A 27303-nucleotide genomic window follows, 5' to 3' on the forward strand; every position below is an offset into this window, starting at 1 on the left:
GTGTCAACTGTTATGTGCAAGGATGTCTACTAAAGAATATGACAATGTGGGGGCCTCCCTGGTTGCTCAAGGGATTAAGTCAAAGCACTATGAAGCTGTCTACAGCCACTGCAGCACCAATTCAGCCCCTGGCAGCATGAAGTGATCCACATGGCGCAGCAGACCTCTTTTGCCCACTATTCCCCTCAGCAGTGTATTTCAGTGGATCCACCTGTTCTGCTCCCCAATGTCTCTGGTGAATCTTCTCACCTCACCGCCCACCCCACACAGCGACCCCACACACCTCTGGCCTGCATTCCAGCTACTATATGTATAAATAAATAAATGTTTTCAAAAAGAATACGACAATGTGATATGAAGTATCATAAACAAATGTGTTATGAGAGAATAACTTCTATACTTTATATACTTCCTGTTATTTTAACAATTTATTCATAATAGTACATCATTATTGCATTTAGTTCACTACTCTGTGCCTCAAGTGATACAGACAAAATATTGTCTGAAACAGTAGTAATTTTGTAATTGTCAAAAGGCAGTGATATTTAAAATAGCCAAGATATGGAAGCAACCCAAGTGTTCACTATAAATGAATAGATATATACACACACCCCTATATAATGGAATATTCGATTCTAAAAATGAAAACCTTGCCATTTATGACAAAATGAATGGAACTTGAAGATCCTGTGCTTCAAGAACTTGAGGAAAATGTCAGAGAAGGATAATAGCATATTATTTCACTTACATTGGAGTCTAAAAAACAAAATTCAGAGATAGACCAGATTGATTTTCAAACTAGAGAAAGATGGGGAAATGGGTAAAAATGGGTGAAGGGGGCCTCCCAGGTGGCCTACGGGTTAAGTCTCAGCACTATCACTGCTTTGGCTTTAGTACCATCTCAGCCAGGAAGCTAATTCAAGTATGACACAGCAGACCTCCTATCTCCCCCACTGCGCCCCTCAACAGTGTATTTTAGTGAATCCACCTGCTCTGCTCCCCACCCTGCCTCTGGTGAATCCTCAAACTCCACGTACCTCTGGACTACACCCCAGTTCTTCTACACAAAAATAAATTTAAAAAATGGGGAAGGGACCAAGAAGTACAAATTTCCAGTTATAAAATAATTAAATCATGGGGATGTAATGACACAGAATGGGGTCCATAGGCAAAAGGATGGTATCACAACTCAAAAAACTGCAAAGAGTAGATGAGAAATGGACTTATTGTGGTAATCATTTCACATTATACACAAATACCAAATCATTATGTTGCACATCTGGAGATAAAGTTACATGTCAATTATACCTAAATTTAAAAGGAAAATTGTAATACTTCATGCATTAAAAAAAAAAAAAAAAAGCCCTGAAAAGCGAATCAGTTTTTCAAAAGGAAAACTGAGAGTCCTCTCAGATGCTGCCAGCAAGCCCGGGCCTGTATACCTAAGCAACTCCACTTCACCTCGCCTAAGGTGAGGGAAATGAACCACATTTCCCAGCGGGCCCCGCAGGTCTGCGGCGCCTGCGCACTGGCGGCGTCGGCTAGCTGGCTGAGCTCCCGCGCTACCCCGCCGCCTGGTCTCGCCTGGTCTCGCCTCGGGTCTGCCGAGGTGTGGAGGGGTATGGAGGGGGTCCCGGTGGTGACCACAGGCAACGCGGCCGCAGGCGAGGCCGAGGGAGGCGTAGCCATGCCGCCCCCGCCCCCGACCTCCCCTCCCGCCCTCACCCCGGCGCCCTCTGAGAGCGAGGAGGGTCCGCCACCTTTGCCTGAGGCGGGGGCTCCGGGCTGCTCGGGCTCCCGGCCCCCAGAGCTGGAGCCCGAGCGCAGCCTGAGCCGTTTGCGGGGCCGCTTCGAGGACGAGGATGAGGAGTTGGAAGAGGATGAGGAGCTGGAGGAAGAAGAGGAAGAGGAGGAAGAAGAGATGAGCCACTTCTCCCTGAGGCTGGAGGGGGGGCGGCCCGACTCCGAGGACGAGGAGGAGGTATTTACTGCCCCTGCCCGACTTCGGGGTGGGGGCGCCTCGGGTGCGCGGGCCGGGCGCGGCCCCCAGCTCGCGGCTGCAGCTTTTGGCACTTGAGTTGACTACCCTTCCCTGCCCTGCTTGCCTCGGAGTATGGTGGGACTGGCCTTTGCTCCCGACCCTTGCCGACTTATTTCGTGAGGTTCTTGAAGATCACTTGTTCAGGAAATCATTGCTCAGACTCCTGCGTGCCGGGTGGCAGGGCGTCGCGGGTCCTGGGCCCCTGCTTTGCAGGAGCGTACAGTTGGACGGGGGAGACAGTCCCTTTCTGCATACAGGCTTCTCCACCTAGGCAGTCTCGAATCTGACTTTTTAAAACTCACAGTTCTTCAAGTCAGGTAATACACTCAGCGAGAATTAATTTATGAACCACCGATATTTGGAAACTTTGCCAATTTTGTGATTTGTAAAAATGACCCGTACCTAGCAATATACAGTATATCAAAAGAAAGAGACTTTAAAAAAAAATTGGTTTACATTATATCAAAAGAAGGAGACTTTTTTTTAAAATTGGTGTTATTGTAACTTTCAGCAGCATGAGAAAGGGTTGGAGGTACTTTAATTTGTTTCCATGTTGCAAAGGAAATTACACATTGTTAATATTGAAGTTTTGGGTGTAATAGTTTAAGAACTTGAGAAGGTAACGATTTGTATTGTAAAATTATTTCTGTTGCACTTGCAGCGCCTGATTAATCTTGCAGAGCTGACCCCATACATCCTGTGTTCGATTTGCAAAGGTTACTTAATAGATGCTACTACCATTACAGAATGTCTTCATACCTGTAAGCATATGGTTCACGTTTCTGCATAATATATTCAATTTTTGAGATATCTCATGAGCGTCCTAACTTAACCATTTTCTTTTACAACAGTTTGTAAAAGCTGCATTGTAAGACATTTTTACTATAGCAACAGATGTCCAAAATGCAACATAGTAGTACATCAGACACAACCTCTTTATAATATCAGGTAAGAGGAATAAATAAATAAAACTTATATTTGTAATATACTTTTTATTAAACGTTGAAGTTGTGCAACTGGGAATAAATTCTTAATACATCTCAGAAGAAAAGAAAATACACTCTTTAAAGAAATGCAGATAGAGCACTTACTATGTACCAGGCACTGTGACATCAGCTGGGAACTGAAAAAAGCACAGACCTCTTTTCTTGAGGATTTTAATTCCATCACTCAAGCTAATGATGCTAGTTTAGGTTTTTGTCATTTTCAATATATTTAGAATTATATTTTCTGTAAGTATTTTCTATAGTATGTAAATATAAATGTAAGTATATACTATATAAATTTATATATAAATATATTTTCGATAACTGGTCTCTTTAGAAAAGCTTATCTATTATATATCATTGTGTCTTATTAATCAAGATTTTAGTTCATGTTTAGTTTCCTACTGTAAGGAAAGTGTTATAAGTGGATTGCTTTTATTCATTCAGTAGCTATTATTACATTTTACTGTCTTCATACAAGAGTTCTTTGCAGAGGCTATTCAGAAGTTCAAAATACAGTCTCTGCCCTCAAGCTCTCATAAAGAAATAAGACCAATACAATTTGGCAAACTATTCAAGAGTCTGATTACTTACAATTATGAATACATATGATTACTTGAGGTTCTCTTAGGTGAGTTATATCTCAGGAGTCATGAGTCACCTCCAAGAAAAGGGCTCTTCACTCCTAAGAGAAAATAGTTACCTACAAAGAACATCAGTCACTGTCTCACAAAATGCATTTTTCTGAATTCTGAGGTATTCTCCATCCTTTCCTTTTATTAGGTTGGACCGACAGTTACAAGACATAGTGTACAAATTAGTGATCAATCTAGAGGAAAGTAAGTTTTTTTTTATTACAAAGTTGTGATCCCAGAATCTCTGCTGACTCTACTAGTTACATTTTAAGTGTAATTTAGTTTGTGTTTTATCATTTTTTAGGAGAAAAAAAGCAAATGCATGATTTCTATAAAGAAAGAGGTCTAGAAGTACCTAAACCTGGTAAGTTTGGGTGTATATCATGATGTATTTATAGATTAAAGAATTCTCATTTAAATTAATTCCCTTTGAGTTCTTTTTGATGATAGTTGTTTTTTAATGATCAAAGAAAAAATTTGAAGGTTTTGATATAATTTAATTATATGAATTAAAGAGTACAGACTCTGGAGCTAGACTGTCTGAGTTTGATTCTAGTTCTACTTCATCAGCTATATGACTTTGCAAATTGATGTAGTATCTCAGTTTCTTTATCTATAAAGAAGGGCTAGGGATACAATTTTATAAAGTTATAAGGGTACATTGACAAATACAAAGCACTTAAAACAGTGTCTGGAACATAGTAACTGTTTCACCATTAATTTTTATGGTGGTGATAATGTCACAGTGTGGAAGTTAGATTTGGATTTAAATCTTGCTTCTTCCATTTACTTTATGGATACTTCAGGCAAATTGCCTAATTTACTGAACTGTTACCTCAGTTTCTTTACGGTTAAAAAAAAATAGCAGTAGCATCTATATTATGGGATTATAGTAAGAACAAAATGAGATGATACATGTAAATTTCTATGCATGAGCCCTATTTATAATAGTGCTTGTTAAGGGTTAGCTACAGTTGTTGTTACTGCTGTGATTAACTCTCTTTGTGGCCCTGTGACAGCCAGCCACACAGGTTTGCCTTGCAGTATAGAGTAGTTCCCAGGCTTTCTGACTGTTTGTCATTGGCTTTGATGGATTCACCTGATATTAAAGAAAGGGAAATTGAGTGCCTTATGATTTTTAAAATATTTGATATATTATAAAGTATCTGTAATTATTTTTCAAATTATGATATTTTTGTTCTAACTCCACCTATTTTGTTTGGCTATCAAATAGCTGTTCCACAGCCAGTCCCTTCAAGCAAAGGAAGATCTAAGAAAGTCTTAGAATCAGTGTTTCGTATTCCCCCTGAACTTGATATGTCTTTATTACTAGAGTTCATTGGGTGAGTACCTCTTAATCTTAAAATAAAAACCTTGTAATATTCCAGCAGTTAAGAAATCATCCTGAACTCAAGTCAGGTTTTCTTGATAGTCTTGGAAAACCAGTTATGAAATATTTAAGACTTAGAAAAAGGTCTAAACAGTTGTACAGTAATTTGTAGCACCATCATCTGGCTTAAGGAATAAAGCATGATAATTTAGGAAAAGCCTTTGGCTACTTCTTCCTGTTCACTTCTTAAAATAGCGATTGTCATTTCCATTCTTTTCTTTTTTAATATGTTGTCATATGTATCTCTATTCCTAAGCAAAATTAAGTGGCATTATGCTGTGTTTTTCAACATAATTTTTTCACTCAACATTGTCTGACTTATCTATGTTGAAATATGTAACTCTAGTTCATTTCTCTATTGCCTCTGAGCCTCTTAGAGGTATCCTGGTTTATCTAGTACTGTAAAATATTTAGGTTGATTCCATTTTTTCTTGCTGTTATAAACAATGTTGTTTTAAACATTTTTTTGTTCATATCTCTTTGTATATATGTGAGATAGTCTCTAAGAATGTAGACTTGTTGAGTCATAGGATATGTTCATCCTTAAGTTTATTGGATGTTGCCTAAATGTTTTACTAAGTAGTTGGACATTTTTCCATAAATTACTTCTTTCAAACACTGTGCCACAGTGTACTCTGTTGTGCTACAACGTTGTTAAATGTACAAACTGTAGTTTCCAAGATACTTAATAGGTCACAGAATATATAAAATGTCTTTCTTGAAAAATCTAGATCTTTCAATGTATGTCATTTATAACTATTTTACTGCTCAGTCATTTCCTTTTTATAATTCTACGCTGCTTATGTCATTTGTTTAGTATATAGCTTATATAAAGTTCTCTTTATCTCTGTGTATTCTTCCTGAACCCTTACGAAGTGAAAAACTTTTTTTTTTCTGAAAAAATTTTTTATTCTCCATATAATGAACAAAAGATCTCTTTAGAGGAGGACCTCCTAGGTAGTGCAAAGATTAAGTCTCAGTGCTGTTAAGCCTGGCCATAGAGCTAACCCACATGGCGCAGCAGACCTCTCTTGTCTCTCCAATTGCTCCCCTCAGCTGTGAGTTTCAGTAAATTCACCTTTTCTGCTCCCCACTCTGTCTCTAGTGAATCCTCTCACCCCTAGCAACTCTGGCCTACATCCCAGTTCTTATATGCATAATAAATAAAACTTAATCTTTAAAAAAAATTCTTTGGAAAAATGAGAAGAAACCCATTTTTTTTTAAGATTTATTTATTTATGCACACAGAACTGGGGTACAGGCAAGAGGTGTGGGGGCAAAGAGGTGAGAGGATTCACCAGAGTCAGAGTGGGAAGCATAACAGGCAGATTGATCAAGTACACTGCTAAGGGGCACAGCAGGCAGGTCAGGAGAGATCTGCTGTGCCATGTGGGTCTCCTCCCTGTCTGGGGATCAAACTCATGCTGAAGTGGCTGTGGTTCGTAGTGCTGTGCTTTAACCCATTGTGCCACTACAAAGGGCCCTCTAAACCCAAATTTGAAACTAGCCCTTTCTGTTACTAAAGAATGTGATCTAGCATAAATAAACAAAAGGGAGCTAATTAAATGGTGGCATATAGAACTTAATTATTACTAGTATAAATACTAATATTGAACAGTCTCCAAAATGTCATAAGTGAAAATAGCAAGATAAACCCAACTTTTCATTGTATTTGAATTTTTACTTTGTAATTTGATTTTTAATAGTTAACATTTGTGTTGCCATAAAAGTCAGATTACTAGAGGCAAATCATAAGACAGGACAAATGGCAGATAAGTGTAAGGGTAAACTTGGTCTGCTTGGTGGCCTTGATTGAAATGGGGAAGATAAAGACTGAAGGGGGAAGATAAAGACTGAAGTAGGTCTTGCCTGTCAGCAGTGAATTTTCAACCATAAGAATGAGAACATGAATTTGACATAGGTTTCCTCCTAAATTTGAGTAATGGTTTGTGATCTTAAGAGAGTCTTTTACTATTTCTTTTTGTTCTTCAGTTTGTCTGTGTAAAGTAGGTCATAAAAAGAATGACTCAGACAGATGGTATAGTATCTATAGAAACCATAGACTGTAGGCTGGATAGTGTGCATCTGAAGTCTAATTCACACTTTGTAGTCCTTGAGATGTGACTTAACTTCTTAGGTAATCAGTTTTTTTATTTCAAAATTTGAACTTTTAATAGCAATTAGCAGAATTGTAAGAATTAACATATGGTGCGCCTCCCTAGTGGCCTAGGGATAAGTCTCATCACTATCACCACTATGGCCTGGGTTTCATCCCTGGCCAGGGAACTAGCCCACATTTGGCACAGCAGACCTTTTCTTTCTCACCGGCTGTTTCCCCTTAGCAGTGTATTTTAGTAAACCCACTTGTTCTGCTCCCTACTCTGTCTCTGGTGAATTCTCAACCCTCCCCCACCTCCCACCTCAGACCTAAACCCCAGTTCTTCTATGTAAAAATAAATGACTTTTAAAAATAAAAAGAATCAGTATATATTACTCTTAACATGTCTAAACTATTAATCGATACCTATATATTGAGATAATACAAGGTCATTCAAATATAAAGATTAAAACAGTCTGTGGTGCTATAATATGTACAACATTTGCCTGAGAAAGAAAATGACTCACATTCTGAATGAGACCAGTGTGATAGAGCAGAAATTTGATGCAACATTCAACTCACTGGTATATAGGAAACGAGGGAGGTGATGTACGTTGTATTAGTCAAACTAGAAGTACTGTGTTCAGCTCTGGATGCTACCTTATAAAAGAGTTGTTGATAAACTGAAGTATAACCAAAATGGTAAAATGTTTGAAAATCATGTTATATGTGCCAGTGGAAGGAATAAAACTATTTAGTCTAAAAAAGAGAATCCTTACATTAAGTGAATAATTTCAAATAGAATTGAAGAGAACCAAAAGGCAAAACTAGAATCCGTAGATACAAGTTTCAGAGAGAAATATTTGATTCAGTATAAGCAAGCAATTTCTAACAAAGTTGTCCACAAATGGAATAGATACCCTTATCATTGAGGAAGCTCTTTATCTCTTTAGGTGTTCAAGCAGAAGTCAGATACTCATTCCTCATGGATTCTGTAGATCCTGTTTATGTAATGAGTAGAATATTTTATAACTTTTAGATTATACTACAAACTTAGAATTATATTTATATATAATACGTATGCATACATTTTATATTTTATGTTAATGTAATTACTATATTATGTAAACATATTTGTAATATAATTTATATATTGTTTCTGTATTATATTTATATTATAGGCACACTCTGGAAATGATGAAATTGTCTATCCTGACACAACATGATAGGGAAGAATGAACATGGTCTTTGATACTAGGCACACCTGAGTTTGAATCCCAGCCTTATCATTTACTAGTTCTGTGACTTTAAATAAAGTTATTAACCTTAATTTCATCATTTTAGAATGGGGATACTAATATGTTATTTGCAGGGCTATTATGAGAACTAAATTAAAAACATATAATGTCTGATACATAGTAGATGGTCAACAAGTTAGTGCCCCTGGTCTCCCTCATTACATAAAAGCTGTTGATTTAATAAAGAAATGACTGCACTTCTGAGTTAAAGATAAACTGAATAATTTATACCCAGGTGATTATGCTATATGTTACAAGTAAAGCCACAGGAAATATAACAGTATTTTTGAAGAAATGGATCTTGTACTATAGAGGGATAAAATAATTATATTAGAAAAGGGAAGTTGCTAAATGTGGGATAATTCTACATATTAAGAATAACCTTTTATATGTCAATAACACATTAATTCTAATAAAAGGGAACATACTTTTAAATAAATCATGAAAGTAAGTATGCAAAGTAGTATAAAATACTGCCTTTGCTTACCAGTAGGTGGCAGAAATGGCAATGAATTACATTTGTTTTTTTTCATAAAGGGTTAGGTGACCATGTTTTAAAATTAAATTTATATTCCTCAAATATTTATATTCATATAATTTTCCTGTTGTTGTATGATTAAACATAAAAAGTACTTTATTGATTAATTTTGCTCTCATTTTTCAGTGCTAATGAAGGCACGGGACATTTTAAGGTATTTTATTTTTATTTTTTATTTATTTCACTGGAGGACTTGGTAGCACACAAATTTGCCAAATTAGCAACCATATGGAGATTGTCTTCAGTGACAATAAAGAGTGTTTTATAAATGAAAGTTGTTGGAATATGAGATAAATTCTTTAATGCTCTCCTAATAGGTTTATAAAGAAGAGTTCAGTAGGGATTTGTTATAAATTAGAACAAATTTATAGAAGAAATAATTTTTTTTAATTCTAAAGCCAAATGATATGTTAATTTGGTAATTAAATTATTTTAAAGCTTTTTTGCATAGCTGGCATTTAAAGTTAAGAATGAACTAAAATTTTATATGCATGTAACATTTTTAGCTTAAGTTAGTTCACCTGCTCTAACTTCTTACTTCAGCCATTTACTGAATTTTAGAGGTAAGAATTTTAGAGGTAAGAACGCCTTTGTAACATACTTAAGTTCAGAGTTGTCTTAAAGATCCCACTATCACAGGTGCCACTAAACACATTTTTGGTGCTATGGTATGAGTCACTCAGAAAAAGGTAGCTTTTTAAATCAGACCTTAACAGTTACTTAGGGTTGTAGACTTAAAGGATATAGGCTGATCCATTTAGGTTTTTGGTGTCAAAATCTATACTGAAATTTGACAGAATTTTACCTATTAGGTACAGAGTTTTGTGAATTTACTGATTGTGACATGAAATAAAACAGGAATAGATGAGTATTTCCCTAGATGAAATGTGTTGTAGATGTTTCCTAGATATCATTGTGAGGGAGGGAATGCACTGTTAAGTTTGGTAAATTTGAACCTTTTCTATGTTGTAATTATCAAACTAATGGTTGATTAATTTCAGGAAGTTCTTTCATCATAGTGTGGTTGGTGGAAAAGCAGCAGATTATTTCTGTATGTGTAAAACATTTCTATAGATTACATAACATTTGTATGGAGTGAGTAAGTATCTCATACTTTAAGTGTTCCCTGAAGATAATCTGTCCAGTGATCTATAGTAGCCAGACAAGCTAACAGAGTATAAAAACTTCATGAAGAAAGAACTGGAAATTAAATTGAAACACTAGCTTGTTGCTTCCACAAAAGCACATAAGCACTAGGATATGTGTTCTGATTTTCACACATCAAAAAAGGTAAGATGACAATTTCACCTATGAAATGTTCTTACCAAAACAAAAATGAAGCTGATCATGCCCTTAGATATAAATACTAATTTACAGGAACTACAGCAGGCAAAGGAATGTGTTAAATGCCACTGTAGGAATAAATCCAATGTGATAGCCAAATCTAGAGACAACTAATTCAGTTTCTTCAGCAAATGAAAGGGAAGAAGGTGAAGAAAGAATGTATAGGTAGAACATATTCAGTAAAAGAGACTCAGGGATATATCAACTAGTTGCAGTGTCTAAAGTTTATTGGATTTGATTTGAAAATAAACTGTTAAGAAGTTTTGAGAAAATACCTTCAGATTGGAAAACAATCTAGATATCCATCAACCGATGAGTTATTTGACCAAAAAAAGGAATACATAGGTAAGTGATATATATTTAATATTAATAGGCCTTGAAAAATGCTAAATGAAAGAAGCCAGTCACAAAAGACCACACATTGTATGACTCCATATGTATGAAATATCTAAAACAAGTATTTACAGAAACAAAATAAATTGCCAGAGTTTCAAAGAAGGAAAATTGGGAGTAACAACTAGTTGTTGATAATGAGTTTCTTTTTGGGTGATTAAAATGTTCTGAAATTAGATTATTGTGATGCTTGTATCAGTATACTAAAATTAGTGAGTTCTATACTTGACAGTGGTGAGCTTAATGATCTGTGAATTTTCAGAGTATCTAAACCAGAATCCAATAGAAACTTATAATTTCTTATAATTTACTTGGCATATATTGGGAGTACAAAAGTATATCTGGTAAAAAATAATATGTGCATTCATGAGAATTTTAATTTGAGTCCACTGTAATGATTTTTTTCATGAAATCTTTTATATTTTCTTAAAATTTGTCATTTTCTACTAGATAAAAACATAATTGACACAGTTGGTGAAATTTGAATATTTACTAGATATCTTTCATATCATTGGTACAATGTGATAATAGTATTGTTTTTAAAAGTGTTCTTTAAGAGGTATATACAGAAATATTTACAAATGAAATGTGCCTGAGATTTTCTTCAGAACAAATGAGGCACAGGAAGTATAATAGTTGGGTTAAGACATAGGTGGGGTATATTTAAAATAAGGTTGACCTTGAGTTGATAAACTATATAATAGGTGTACTGGAGATTACTATGCTCTTCTCTCATAATTTTGAGACATTATAATGTCTGATACAGATTATAGTTAATGTGCAGTGTGTATATGTAAGAAGAAATGATCCTAATAAGTCTACATTTTGACAGTTTCTAATTTGCTAAGATAAAGTGATCTTTTAAACTTTCTCAGTTAACACATCTTCAGTCTTGTTTGATTCTGTAGTTATAATGAAGTTTAGCATATATCTTATCACATAGTTCACTATTTCCTATTACTCCTCATTTTGTTCATTTTTCATCTCAGTTGTAATCTTCATGGGCTTCCCACTACCAAATTTGATCCTTTTCCCCTTCCCACTCCCTGCAAAAAGTCTCTGGTTTATAGTTCTTCATTGTTTTGGTTTTTATTTTATTACAATGTTTTTTTCTGATCTCTTACACTCCTGCTATTTCTTAAACCTTTTACCATGTAGATCTATGGCATGAAAATCTTAAGCTTTACTTGTCATGTTCAGCTTTTAAAAGCATTTCACAAACAAGTAATTTAGTCCAGAAAAATTTTCCCAGGAGTTATTTTTAAATTATGAAAATACTTTAGCGTCTAAAAAGTAGACAGAATAATACTCCCATATATCCATCATCCAGCTTTACCAGTTAGCTAATAGCGAATTTAATTTCCTCTCTACCTCTATCCACTTCCCTTGTTTCTAGTATTATTCTGAAACAAAAGCCCAGTGTTTTACCACTTCATCTGTAAATATTTGAGTACTATTAAAAGATGAGTCTCTTTTTTTAATGACCATGCATTCTACCAAAAAATAAGAAAAATATTAGTGTCATGAGAGATTAAAAATAAAGTGGGGCCCTCCCTGGTGGCCCAACAGGTTAAAGCACAGCACTGCAAGCTAGCTGCAGCTGCTTCGGTGAGAGTTCTATCCCCAGCCCTGGAGGTAATCTACATGGTGCAGCAGAACTCCCCTGATCCACCCGCTGCTCCCTTCAATATTGTACTTTGTCAATCTACCCATTCTGCTCCCTACTCTGTCCTGGTGGATCCTCTCACCACCCCTCTACCTATGACCTGCACCCCAGTTCTGCATAAATAAATAAATCTTAAAAAAAAAAAATCAAAGCAGCAGAACTGTTCCAGATGCATGTCAGCAAAATGCAGTGTGATTTTCATTAGATCCTGGATTGTACTAAAAAAAACAGCTTATATAACAAGCATTATTAGGGCAATTGGAGAAATTAAAGTTTAGACCTAGTTACATAAATATGCTAATTTTCCTTAATATTTTATAAATTTCCTAATTATGTTATTGATTTATAGGAAAATATCTTTATTCTAAGAAGATAACTGCTGATTTTTTGAGGGTGAAATGTCTCATGCCTGCAATTAACTCAAATAATTCTGGGAAATAATATATATACATGCATATATACATTGAGAGAGATAAATAGCAATATAGTAACAGTTAATAATATATTAGCTGTTTCACCTAGCTCATAAACTAGATGAAAGATATCTAGCTGCACATTAAACTATTCTAATAGTTTTGTAAGTTTGTCATTTTTCAAAAGAATGATTAGCAGATGAAAATTGATTTGTTAACAAGTATCTAGTTGGTGTTCATATTTTAAGTTGTCTCAATTGGAATGTTTGTTTGTTTTAAATTAAGTACTGTGAGTCAGGATCCATGAAGTTCACTCATTATATTGGTTGATAGGTCTTTAAATCTGTAGCTTTTCTATTTTTTTCTTACTACAATTTATTATTGACAAAACATTCATTTGCCCCATAGATTGCATTTAGATGTTACATTTTTGTGGTATAGTTTAACATGTTCTTTTGTTTTCTGGCTTTCCTGTAAACTGGTAGTTAAGTATTATAAATATTAATTAGACAGGTTGACTTGATAGAAGCAAGAATACTTCATAGGTGGTGGTGTTTTATCCATCTGGAGACACATAATATCTGGTTACCTGTGTCTCTTTGTAATGTTAGCAGACGTTGGTGCTCAATATCTAAAACTACTGATTTAACATTTTTTTTGAAAATACTATCATTTTTCTTTCAGATTGAAATGCTTCCATAAAGAGAAACTTCCCTTTATCTATTTGGTTAGCCAGTGGTACACTTAACAATGGAAGCAGAATAAGTGCTTGATCCTTTCTCCACACTTACGAAGTTCAAAATAAGGTGGCTCATTAATATACGCTAGTCATGACCAATTAGGTTTTGTTGTTTTTATTTTTAGTTTGAACTTAACAGTCTGAATGTATTTGTAGTTAAGTCCGTTTTATTTATTATCCGTGTCGATCTTCAGATTGTCCTATTATAGTCTATGATAACATCCTTGCGATCTGATGTAACAAGACATTCCGTGTTCAATTTGTACTTCTCTGACTCAAATATGTATGGCATCAGTCGTTTCTTCAAGGTGTCGTTTCTTCAAGTTGTCTTAGTTCTGTTTGGTGGTACTTCAAAATCACACTCTGTTTGTTAGAGGTTCACCTTACTACTGGGTTTGTGAACTTCTTAGGCCTTTTCAGCTGGGTACAGGTGCAGTGAGAGGATTCACCAGAGACAGAGCAGGTAGCAGAACAGGCAGACTGATGAAGTACACTGCTGAGAGGAGCGGTGAGGGTCAGGAGAGGTCTGCCACACCACGTGGTCACCTTCAGGGGCAGGGATCAAACTCATGCTGAAGTGGCTTTAGCTGCTTAGTGCTGTGCTTTAACCCACTGTGCCACCAGGGAGGGCCTAATACCATCTTTTTAGAAGACATTTTTAATGGTATGCATTACTAAATTCTGGAAAATAACTGAGTGCCTTTTTTTAGTCTCCCTGAAGATCTTAAACTAGTTTATCTTATCACATTTCTTATTAAATTGGCAGGAAAGATTATAGTCTTAGTTTCAAAGTATAATTTTTCAGAATTTATTTGTAGATATTGGAAAGCTATTAGATGTAGGAGAAAAAGTGTTGATCAATCTGTTCAAGAGCTGCTTTTGTCGTGTTAAGCAAAAAAAAAAAAAACTAAAGGAAATTCTAATTACAAAGCTGGATTTGAGTTATATGAGGAAAAGCATTTTCTGAACTAATAAACCTGGGATGTTTAGGTTTTTTTTTTTTAATATAATTCTGTCCTAGGTGATCTAAAAAGAACTGTATTAATAATGTTAGTGGAATTGCATCAATTTTAATAAATGTGGGGTGGGATGCTCCCTTACAAATGAGGGATATTTTATTTTTTTCAGATATAATTCTGGCCTAGGTGATCTAAAAAGAACTGCATTAGTAACTTTAGTGGAGTTGCGTCAATTTTAACAAATAATGGGGTGAGTTGCTCACCAAGAATTTACAAATGAGGACAACTGAACTGTTTACTTGTATGCCTGAAGCCTGCTGTTGGGATTGATTGGCAGACATGCAGGCATCTAGCTAGACATCCAAAATAGCAGTCTCTCAAGACTCCTAGTATTCTCTGGTAATCAAGCAGCATCACCAGAAATAAGATGCCTTCATAGGACTCCAGCTGGGGCACTGTTGTTATCTCCTTATTAGAAAGATTGCCCTAGCTTTCTGAGATGATTCCTATGCCCGCATTAAAAGAATATGTCTAGATTTTATCAGTGCCCCGTGATGATAGCTATACCTTCTATAAGAGTTAAGTTCCTTCATATACAGAACAAAAGGACCATAGTACAATAGTAACTTTAAGTGCCTATTATGTGTCAGAAATTGCTAGTGGTTCTTTTAATACATTAACTCATTTTCCTTGTGCTAATTGTGTGTTAGGTACTATTATTATCATGTCTGTTGTATATATGGGGGTATGGAAACACTGAAAAGTTCAGCAGCCTACCCAAATACTTGCATCTAGAAAATGAGAGAACCAGGATTTGAATTCAGACTGTCTGTCTAGAATACCTGAATTTAACATGATGTTATTTGCAATACTTGCTAATAATAGCAAATAGATCTATGGTCAGGAAAGGTCTTAAGAAACCAAAATATAGATAAGAAGGCTAAGAACTCTTTTAAGGAAGAAACATGTGCCTATCTTGTATAGGCTCTTTTGATAGCCATTCTGAGCTCCCTCTCTGCCAGTGCTAGGAAAAAATATCACTCTAGTTTTCCTGAAAGGTTTATTTCAGTTCTGATTTCCTCAGCTTTTCACTTGCATTAGATAGTAGTATAATTAAAATTGCCTCAAAAGGCCTCCCTGGTGTTGTAGGGGTTAAGTCTCTGTACTATATTGTCATCTTGTAGCTTGAGTTTGATTCCTAGCTAGGGAGCTAACCCACATATAGCACAGCAGACTTCTGTCTCACCTGCTGTTCCCCTAGGCAGTATATTTCAGTAGGGCTGCCTTGTCTCTGGTGAATACACACACACATTAGGCCTATACCCATTTCTATGCATAAATAAATAAAATACATTTTTTAATAGCCTCAGAGAGAGTGGCGGGGTATTAAGTTTCCTGTTAAAAAAAAAAAGCCGGCCCTCCCTGGTGGCGCAGCGGGTTGAAGCACAGCGCTGAGAATCTAAAGCCGCTTCCGCATGAGTTCAATTCCCGCCTGCCCCGGAGGTGACCACATGGCGTGGCAGACCTCTCCTGACCCGCCCGCTGCTCCCCTCAGCAGTGTACTTCGTCGATCTGCCTGTTCTGCTCCCCACTCTGTCTCTGGTGAATCCTCTCACCCTCCGCGTCTTGCACCCCAGTTCTGCATAAATAAATAAATCTTAAAAAAAAAAAAAAAAAAAAGCCAGGTAAGTATTAAGTTTCCTGTTTAAAAAAGAAAAAAAGACTTATTTACTTATGCATACAATAGCTGGGGTATAGGTCAGAGGTTCAGGAGAGGAGAGTTTGAGAGGATTTACCAGAGACAGTGTGGGGAGGAGAACAAGCAGATCTACTGAAACATATTGCTGAAGGGAGCTTTGGGTGAGACAGGAGAGGTCTGCAATGCCATATGGGTCAGCTCCCTGTCCAGGGATTGAACTCGTGCTGTGGTGACTGGCAATAGCTTCAAATGCTGAGACTTAACCCCCTGTGCCACCAGGTAGGCCCTAGTTTCCTTTTTTAAACCCTGTGATCTCACATCCCTCAGACCTTTGAAACAATCATATTCCAGCCACATTTAGAGATGTTCTTTCTACTTTACAAAATCTTTATTACAGAAATTTTAAAATTTGTACAGAAGTAAGTAGAAGAGTAAACTGAGCCCCCATGTACATATCATTCAAATTTAATACTTAAAAACTCATGGCCAATCTCATTTTATTTGAGCTTCATGACTTCTCTTCCCATACAATTCCCAGCAAATCCCAGTCTAGGTATTAACTTTATTGGCAAATAATTAAATTTGTTTTTAAATGGTGGGAACTTTTTACAAAAACAATCATACTACAATTTTAAAAATTAGTGATAATTCCTTACACATCCATGTACTATTTGTATTTCCTAGTTTGTCCCATGAAAAGTTTTTTGTAGACTAGTTTAAGTCAGGATCCAAATAAAATCCACACATTGCAAGTTGTTTATCTCTTATTTATATAATACTTTTTAGTCTAGCATTTCTTCCTCTATCCTTTTTTCCCCTTACAGTGTTTTTGTTGTTAAGAAACCGGAGTTGTTTTAGACATTTAATCTTGGATGTTCTCTCTCTGCCAATAAATTTAATCTAGGTTTAATTTTTATGAATTGTTAAAATAAACAAGTAAACTATTTAAGAAAATTTGTTGATATGCCTTTCAAAGAAGCTAAGCAAAAATGCTACTTTGCTTCTTTAATAGGTGAATTAACTCAAATTTCATAGTATTTTATTAGTCTGTTGAATCATTTACTTTAAATTTTAAGGGATATACATATCATGTAAATTTAGTCTAAAAAGTTTTTTTATCTATTATATATTTTTGTAGCCATTGGAAAAGAAGTTTGTCCGAGTTTCAGGAGAAGCAACTATTGGACATGTAGAAAAATTTCTCAGAAGAAAAATGGGTCTTGATCCAGCTTGTCAGGTAGAGTACATGTGCATAAAAGACAAGTAAAGTTGTAAGGTTTCTGTTAGTATTTAAAGAGTCATCTCTAAGATTTCATGCATTGACGTTTTATGATATTGACATAATAAATGCTAATAAATGTTGGTACATAGTGATTCCCACTTCCAGCCATAAGCATATTTGACTTACTATCTCTCTCCTGCTGTCACTGGTGACCATCTTTTGGTGTTACAGAAAAGCTGAGGATGTGAGAACTTTAAAGAGCATCCAGGTCCATCTCTTTCTTTCTTGGTAGTAGAGAAAAGATTATTTATTGAGTTTTTTCAGAGGATATCTTTGAATTTATCGGTTGCTTGAGTATAACAGGCCAGCTAAAGACACCTAGATAAGAAATGAACTATCTAATATATACCATATCAGTTATTTAAGGATTCAGAAAGATCTCTCATTCTAGTTATATGATATTTATTGATGTAAGATAGACACTTCAGACCTCACGTTGTTATTGAACATAAGTGAAAAGTGAAAAGTATACTCATAGCTCTGGTGATGTAGGTCACTAAAAATACGCACTTATATACTGTAGCTTTTATATTAGTCAAATTTAAGAAGGATTTTTGTTATTTTCCACCATATGTAAAATTTCATAGAATAATTTTTTTTCCTACAACAATTTTTCTCTAAAATACTATTTGCTTTTGAATAAGGTAATAGATAAACAAATGGATGAGTTTCTTGGTTTTTTTTTTTTTAAGATTTATTTATTTATGCATACAGAGCTGAAGTACAGGCCAGAGGTGCAGGGGCAGTGAGAGGATTCACCAGAGACAGCAGAACAAGCAGATAGACAGAGTGCCTCCCACACTAGTGAGGGGAGCAAGGGGCGAGACAGGAGAGGTCTGCTGCGCCATGTGGTCACCTCTGGGGCAGGGATCAAACTCGAAATGAAACAGCCTTGGCCAGCTTACAGTGCTGCAGTTTAACCCACTTCACCACCAGAAAGGGCATGGCTGAAATTTTTAGTAGCAATATCTAATAACTATAAATTTGACATGTTAATTAAACCCAACAAAATGTGACATCTGCTGAGCTTGACATAATACTAATATTTTACGACAATTGAAAATTTGGAATTTACTTATCACCTTATAGCCATAACATACTTATGCTTATTATTGGTGTTGGCTAAAAATAATAGCTGACTAAAGATTCCTAGATAAAGAATTGTGAGTGATCCCAAAATAACCTATTAATTCTAAATACAAAAGTCAAAAGACTTGTACGCAATTATACAAGAATAACCAAGAAGCAGTATCTAAGAGGACTTTCTCTCAAATACCCTTTTTTTTTTAGAATTTATTTATTTAGGGCCCTTCCTGGTGGCACAACGGATTAAAACACAGTTCTGTGTGCATAAATAAATCTTTAAATAAAAAGATCTTTTAAAAAATATTTATTTAGGGTATATAGGTCAGAGGTTCCAGGGGTTGAGAAGATTCACCCACAGAGAGGGGAGCAGAACAGACAGATTGACTGAAATGTACTACTGAGGGGAGCAGCAGGCGGGTCAGAAGAGGGCTGCTCTACCCCGTGGATCATCTCCCTGGCTGGGAATTGAGCTTGTGTTGTAGTGGCTGTGGCTCACTTCATAGGGTTGGCTTTAACTTGTTGCACTACAAGGGAGGGCCTGAATATAGATTATTTTACGATTTACTTATTTATGCATACAAGAAATGGAGTACAGGCCAGGGTGAGAGAATTTACCAGAGACAGAGTGGGAAACAGGTATATCAACTGAACCACACTGCTGAGGGGAGCAACAGGTGAGACAGGAGAGGTTGAACTCGTGCAGCAGTGGCTGTGGATAGCTTCATAATGCTCACTTTAACTCCTTGCACCATCAGGGAGGCCCAAAAGAGACTTAAGTTAACTCAAAATTCAGAAGCCAGTAATCATCTGAATAAGTTACCGCAGTGCCTCTAGATTATCATAGTTGATTAACTGGTATTTATCATTGTATTTTGTTTCATATATAGTTACTCCATTGTTTCATCTTCAGATCCTAGTTTACTTTTATGAGATTTAGAAAATACCACATTGAACCTAAACATTCTTTATGTGAAAGAGATATTAGATTTTGTTGTTAATTCTACCTTAGAAGATAGGGGGTTTTTTTATATTTTTATGCTTATTTGGTATATGATCTTGACTGTACTGTTGATCCCAAATCTTTAAAAAAAGAGATTCTAATACATCACATGATATCTCCCCACTGTTACTAAATTGAGCATCTATGTACTTCACCTGAAGAGCACAAAGGTAGGAGAGAGAATTCATGCTATCAGGAGACTTAGGGTTTTGTAGGAACAATATATAAGTAAAGATATCAAGTAAACAACTGAATGGCAACAAGAGATGGTAAGTGTAACATGAGTACAGAATGAATGTTTTAACTCTAAGGGGTCAAGGAATAGATTTGAAGAACAGATAGGGATTTGCCAGACTGATAAAGAAGAAATAAACTTGTCTCTGGGCAATACTCCCCCCACACACACACACCTCTGGCCTGTAACCCAGTTCTTGTATACCTAAATAAATCTTTTTAAAAGAAAGAAAAATTCTATCTTGTAAGCTCTACTGTTACCTTACTTTTAAAAAGAAATGGTTTTTCCTCTTTCATAAATACCTTCACATTCTGTTCCAAAATCCAGAAATATTGTATTATCTTTTAAGACTTGATATTCCAGGTGCCTCCCTGGTGGTGTAAGGGGAGTAAAGTAAAGATATAAGTATAAGTAAAGATATCAAGCACTATAAAGCTATCAGCAGCCACTATAGTTCGATCCCTGGCCAGGGAGCTAAGAAACCTACATGACACAGCAGACCTCACCTGTCTCACCCACTCAGCAGTATATTTCAGTCAATTTGCTTGTTCTGCTTCCCACTCTTTCTTTGATAAATCCTCTCACCCTACCTCCTCACACCTCTGACCTATAACCCAGAAATTGTATGCATAAATGAATAAAATAAATCTTTAAAAAATACCCTTGAAATGTTAATATGTAGATGGTTGTGCAGAAAAGAGTTGATGAAACTGACCTAAACTGTTATCTTTAGGAGGGCCTACTTATAAAGTTGGCTGGCCCTTGCCTAGTATCTAGGAGCCTAGTTTGCAGAGTCCCCTACACTAATATGAACATTTCTCTGTTGGGTCTTACTGGGCCCAGACTGTACCTGCTTTTCTTCGGGGCATCTGGCACCTGGTAGTTTCTAGGCGGAGAATGCCAGCTTTGCCAGCCCTCAGTAAAAACTCTGAACAGCCTCCAGCAGGCCTGCCTCGGCAGAAACTTTATTCCTGTTGGTTGTATTCCTGCCACTAGAGGGCAGAGTAGTCTGGGTGTATCTCTAGACTGAGAGGTCAGAGCACAGAAAGCCTGTACATGGATTTCTCCAGCCTCTTAAGTCTTCTTCCCTTTGAGATCTAGCAGTGTATCCTTGTTGTTCCCTGTCATAAATTATAACTGTGATCAGTCAGTCAACTAATGAAATATGTGAGTCATGTTTGTGGCACCTTTAGAGACATGACTCATTGAATCAAATAATTTATGAAATACTTACAGACAGGTAGTTTTTAAAAATCAACACGTAATTTAAATCAACAGAAGTAATTAAATATTTATCAGAGAAATGTATATGATGAAATTTTCATATATTTATGCAATGAACCATTGCAGGTATTAGAAAAAAGCTAACTTCATACTTTAAAAGCTGTTCATGGGGGGCTCTCCCTGATGGCACAGCAGGTTAGAACACAGCCTGAGAGGCTAAAGCCACTTCTGCAAGAGTTTGATCCCCGCCTGCCCCGGAGGTGACCCACATGGCATGACAGACCTCTCCTGACCCGCCCACTGCTCCCCTCAGCAGTGTGCTTCATCTATCTGCCTGTTCTGCTCCCAAACTTGTGTCTGGTGGATCCTCTTACCGCCCCTGTACCTCTGGCATGTACCCCAGCTCTCTATGCATAAATAAATAAATTTTTTTTAATTTAAAAAAATGTTCATGAGACATTTTTCATTGTAGAACAATATATATGGCACTCTCTCATTTTTAAAATAAATTTTTACATGTATTTATTTATTCATACAGAACTGGGATACAGGCCAGTGAAAGGCTTCACCAGAGACAGGGTGGGGAGCAGAACAGGCAGATTGATGAAGTACACTGCTGAGGGGAGCAGCGGGCGGGCCAGAAGAGGTCTGCCGCGCCATGTGGGTCACCTCTGCTGGGGTGGGGATTGAACTCATGTTGAAGTGGCTTTAGCTTCTTAGTGCTGTGCTTTAACCCGCTGCACCACCAGGAAGGGCCCTATCTCATTTTTATAGAAACAAAACTCACATCAAATTGTCTGTAACTGGCCAATCTCTCAGTTAAGCCTAAGTCAAAAAGAAAAATAATGTTAACCAGACTATTAATGTATACAATATGGTAAGTCCAATAAGAGTGTTGGCTTCTGCATTGCAGAATATTTAATAAAAACATAATAATAGTTTACAATTTTTTAAGTCATTTTCAAATAAATTTTACTTTGCCACTTTAAAAATTGGTAAGTGTAAACCACAAAAGGTGTTATTAATTAGAGATTACATAACATAATGAGCGAGCACAGGAGTTAGCAAACTGACCCATGGGTCAAATCAAACTTGCCACATCAGTTCCCTCGTGTATACTTTAAGATAGTGTTAGACTTTCCATTGTTGAAAAATGAGATAGTCCTTTAAAGGAAATTATTCAAATAACTGAAAATTGTCTTTTTAAGTATTATACACCCTTTAGTCATTTACTGTGGAATTTTTAAAAACATCTTCCTGCATGCACCTCCCTGGTGATTCAGGGGTTAAAGCCTCAGTGCTGTCAAGTTCTCACAAGCCACTGAGGCATGAGTTCAATCCCCAGCCAGAAAACTAACCCATATGGTGCAGCAGACCTCTCCTGTCTCACCTGCACTCCCCTGAGCAGTGTATTTCAGTAGATCTACCTGTTGTGCTCCCTACTCTGTCTCTGGCGAACCCTCTCACTGCCCCTGCACCTCTGGCCTATACCCCAGTTCTGTATGCACAAATAAATAAATCTTTAAAAAAAAAAAGATTTCTAAAATTATCCTGAGTGTTTAACAAATGTAAAATAAAATAGTAAATGTCTAGCATGTAAATATGTTTTTTCTCATGGTTTTTTTGTAGTAGAAAAGTGATCTAATAGTCTTATTCTTATCTGTCCATAGGTAGACATCATCTGTGGTGATCACTTGTTGGAGCGCTATCAAACTCTAAGGGAAATTCGGCGTGCCATAGGTGACGCAGCAATGCAGGTAGGTCTCACGTTATCATTCCTAGTCCTAACAGCAGCTATTTAATGAAAAGAAAAAAAATTCCATGTTATCAATAAAATTGTAAGAAATATTTTGTCAAAACTTACCTGGACTATAAATAATAATTAGAACTAATTAGAGTGCTTACTGTATTGGGCACCATTCTAAATGGTTTATGTGGGTTAACTTTTTTAATTATTCAATTCTATAACATTGGTATTCTTTCTTTTTTTTTTAATATATATTTAAAGAGCAGGTTTATTAGTGAAAAGGACAGGATATTGGACACTTGCATAGACATAAGCAAGTAGGGAGAGCTGCCCCAGAAGGGACAGGTTTGCAGAGAGAAGGCTGCATGGTTGCAGGTGAGTGGCTTTAGGAGAGCTGACTCTGCTGAGGCAGGTCAGTGCAGGAAATTCCTGGTATGGTACAGGTCATGGGCAGGCAGGAGGCTGCTGCCTTGCAAAGGGAGAGAGTAGGTAGACAGAAGCACCTGCATAGTCACAAGTGGACAGAGGACTGCTGCTGGTATTCTTTCTTTTTTAAAAATTTATTTTATTTACTTATGCATATAATAGCTAGGGTGTAGTCAGAGGTGTGTGGAGGTTGAGGATTTGGCAGAGACAGAGTAGGGAGCAGAACAGGCAGATCTACTGAAATATACTGCTTAGGGGAGCAGTGGGCAAGACAGGAGAGGTCTGCTTCTCCATGTGGGTCAGCTCCCTGGCTGGGGATTGAACTTGTGCTTCAGTGGCTGGCAATAGCTTCATAGTGATGAGACTTTACCCCTTGTGCCACCAGCGAGGCCCTACATTGATATTTTTGAAGCATTCTCATTTATGTTATTTCTTGGCCTTTGTGAGCACTTAAATCTATGTACCATTTTCTAGAATTCTGATAAGTTTTCTTTGGAGTTTCAAGAGCAGAAGGAGGTTACAGTGAGTTAGTAAGTAGAACCACAGAAAAACTTAGCAGTGGAGAAAATATAGAGGCAGTTGGTTAGAGCAGTTGGAAATGCAAAGGTGCATGCCACCTTCCCTCTCTAGGTTGTTCAGAGTAGGCCTACTGCTCATGGCACACTTTCCCAGCAAGTCTTCCAACTCAGAGATTAGAAATAGCATCTTTAAAAAGTAGATTGCGGCCCTCCCTGGTGGCGCAGCAGGTTAAAGCACAGCACAAAGAAGCTTAAGCCAGTTCCGCATGAGTTTGATCCCCACCTGCCCCGGAGAAGAGCCACATGGCGGCAGACCTCTCATGGGGGAGCCTGTTATGCTCCCCACTCTGTCTCTGGTGAATCCTCTGACCCTCCGCATCTCTGGCCTGTACCCCAGTTCTGTACGAATAAATAAATAAATCTTTAAAAAAAAAAAAAGTAGATTGCTTATTGTATGCAGCCTTCTGGAAAAATACATAAATATAGACTTGATCACAAGAGAGAAGATAAAAACAGCAGTTTAAAATGCTCAAACATAGTATCTGGAGTCATTTAGTGTTAGGGGAAGTTGACAACAACCCCTGAGATATCACTGGTACAGTTACTATTCAAGTGATGACTGGATACCAAAGGAAAGTAAACTTGTGTTTACAAGTAGTCTTTAAAGAATGTGATATACTTTAGACTTTCATCCAGTTTTAAGAGTTTTCAGAGTTTTCTCGTGAGCTACATTTACATAGAAATAAATTTTCATTTCTTATCAGATCCATGGTTCCCCGGTTCTCCCACCCCCCCCCCTTTTTTTTTTTTTAAGACATTCTAATGCTTGTATGGTTAACTATTTAACCATAAATAACTGTAATAAATGCTAGTTTCAGAATTGTCTCCTGAGAGTCATTAAAAAGGCACATTGACAAGGGAGTGTTTGGTGAGGAGGTGAATGAACAAGCAATTTTGTTTAGTTTGGACCCATTCTTTCAATGACAGAATTTCACATTAGTGGTAGGTTATGAAAAATACACCACCTTTGACTTGATTATCTATATAATTAGCTTCAAATAACTGCAAAATGCTTTTTTTCCTCTTTTCAGGATGGTCTGCTGGTCCTTCATTATGGTCTTGTGGTTTCTCCTCTGAAAATCACTTGAGAATTCGAGAAGCATTATAAGGAGACTTGTTCAGGATTGCATCTCACCAAAGATTTCCATGAAATGTGTAGTTGCTACCACTTTGTGCTGTACAAGACATACTTTATCTACTTTTAGCACTAAGCACCATAGCATTTATAAGTGTAACTTGGAATGATGGAATGCATCTGTTTTACTAGAGACTATATATAAAAAGCATCCATAGCTCAGGGGAAACTTTCAAAGCTGCAAATTTTTAAATTTCTTGTGGTTTCAAAAACCTTGACATTGATTTTGCTTCCTCATCTTTGGGGTAAATTGGTTGCTCTTTTCTTTGTTGGAGCCATATCCTATCCTTCATTGAGCTGGTTAGGATTCAGCTCTCTGGAATACCATTTGGGTAGTTACCTTCGAGGGGGAAAATATACTTTGGAACTGAAGAAGCAAATCTAGTCTTCAGTAAACTACAGGATTATCAACCACTTTTATATGTTGACATCATATTTTGAACTTGAATCTTTTTTTATACAGTGTCACTACTACAGAGATGTTACTTACTTGTAAAAAGGATGAATTATTATGTCTCATTTTGGTTTTATGGTCCATCTGATAAGCCTTTAGTGTAAGAAAGACTTTAACATATCTTACAAGGGGTGCTTCTTTGCAACATTATCTTTGAATGTTTGATTGACAGTCATTAGAGCATACAGTGTGATTGTCAATATCTTAAAATGGCACTAATTTTGAAGGTAATAGAACATTTTGAGGAATTTACAGAATATGTATTCATCGTTTCCTCAGTAAGCGAGCTTAATGTTCATTTTCCCTTTACTTTGTCTTTGGGATAAAGAATTATGGGTGTTTGAGAACTCACTTGCATGCAAAGATTTCAATTTTAAACATTTTGCCTAGCGTTGGCATTGTAATGCTTTCTAAAAGATATATTTTGTAGACCTACTTTTACTCCCAAATTTCCAAATCTGCATAGACGTAATTACAATTGGATAAGAATTGGCAACTTTTTGTAAAGAATTTGTGAATTGTGTATTAATCTCAACATTTAATACAAATTTTTAATAAAATTTTATTTTAACCTATTTTTAAATAATTATATTTAATTGTGGGTGTATAGGAAAGTAACCAGAAACTTTTGAGACAAGATACTCAAAGTTAAACTTTAAAAAGTAAAACAAAGTTAAACTTCATCACATTGATAATTAATAGATACCTTTATCTTCACTGACTATACTAGATGCTATTACTTGATAATGACCAGAATAGTAACCATGAAATTATCACCCATTAAATGTCTCTTGTACAATTGCCAAAAATTTTTATTCTTGTTCCATACTAGCATGCTAGTATCAGGGATCCACATGAGCACCCACAGGTTCAGTGCTTCACTAGAAGAACCTAGGATTACAACCACTCCTGGTTTATGACAGTGAAAGTATATGGTTTAAATCAGCAAAGGGAAAACATGCATGGCAGAGTTAGGAGAAACCAGGCATATATTTCCAGTGTTCTCCCACTAACGATGCAGGCACATTCAAGTCCCCTGATAATGAAATGTGCAGTGTTGCCAACCAGGATGGCCTTAGTATTCAGGGGTTTCATTGAGAATCAGTAATGGCCATACAGTATACTTGTGATTGAGACCCCCAGTACATGCCCATTAGTCGAATAGAGTATGTCCCTGAGCCACAGGCATACAAAAACAGGCATTAACTCTAAGATACATTGTTATCACAGACTAGTGTGGCCCAACACCTCAGGCATATAAAGACACTCTTACTGGACAGGCTACTCCAAGCACTCAGAAGTTACACTAACATTTTTTAATTGGAAGATTAAATGAATTATTTGATAAGCACTTCTGCATTAAACAAATTTGTTAACTTATAGCTGATTAGACATTGTGTGGACAAGAATAAATTTAAATGGTGATAATTACACTCAAAGAATACACATCCTATGGGTTATACTAGAAATTCTTAGAATCTTACTACAGAGGCAGATACTTACAAATACTGTAGAGCCACTAGGAGTCTGACCCCTTTTCTTCCATCTGGACTTGTAAAGAACCTGGTACTATCAGGCAGTAAACTAAGATGCTGATAGACTAGGTTATGCGCATGTACACACTCCCACTGCCCACACCCCTACGCTAGAAACCAAGTGGTCTTGGGCTGCATCAACATTTTCAGATCAAGAGAATTAATACTACTCCAATGCATCTTGTGTTCAGTTCTGAGTAGCATACCTCAAAGGTACTGACGGTAGAAAGACAATGAGGCAGAGCACAGTCAGGAAGAGACCCAGTCCAAAAGAAACAAGTGTTGAGCAATTGCATATGGTTAATTGGCGCAGTGAAAACTTAAGGAGGCAGTGCTTGGTAGTTTTCTTCAAATAATAGTGGTCAGAAACTTAGATGAGGGACTTTCCCTAGTGGCACAAAT

General features: G+C 36.5%; 1 protein-coding gene across 2 annotated transcripts; it reads left to right on the forward strand.

The window, feature by feature from the left end:
- Positions 1-1540: 1540 nt before the first annotated feature.
- Positions 1541-25854, forward strand: PCGF6 (polycomb group ring finger 6). Of its 2 annotated transcripts, XM_004680471.2 has the most exons (10): positions 1541-1981; positions 2703-2802; positions 2893-2989; positions 3811-3866; positions 3967-4026; positions 4897-5005; positions 9113-9140; positions 17338-17436; positions 22697-22783; positions 24809-25854. In XM_004680471.2, the coding sequence occupies exons 1-10, from the start codon at positions 1622-1624 to the stop codon at positions 24863-24865; spliced, it is 1053 nt and encodes a 350-aa protein (XP_004680528.1). In that variant the 5' UTR covers positions 1541-1621; the 3' UTR covers positions 24866-25854. The 2 variants fall into 2 exon arrangements, with proteins under 2 accessions (XP_004680528.1, XP_004680529.1); XM_004680472.2 differs by lacking the exons at positions 3811-3866; positions 3967-4026; positions 4897-5005.
- Positions 25855-27303: the final 1449 nt, after the last annotated feature.

The sequence above is a fragment of the Condylura cristata genome, unplaced genomic scaffold (genome assembly GCF_000260355.1).
Source record: "Condylura cristata isolate star-nosed mole 26May11 unplaced genomic scaffold, ConCri1.0 scaffold00011, whole genome shotgun sequence".
In the NCBI taxonomy this organism is placed as follows: Eukaryota; Metazoa; Chordata; class Mammalia; order Eulipotyphla; family Talpidae; genus Condylura; species Condylura cristata.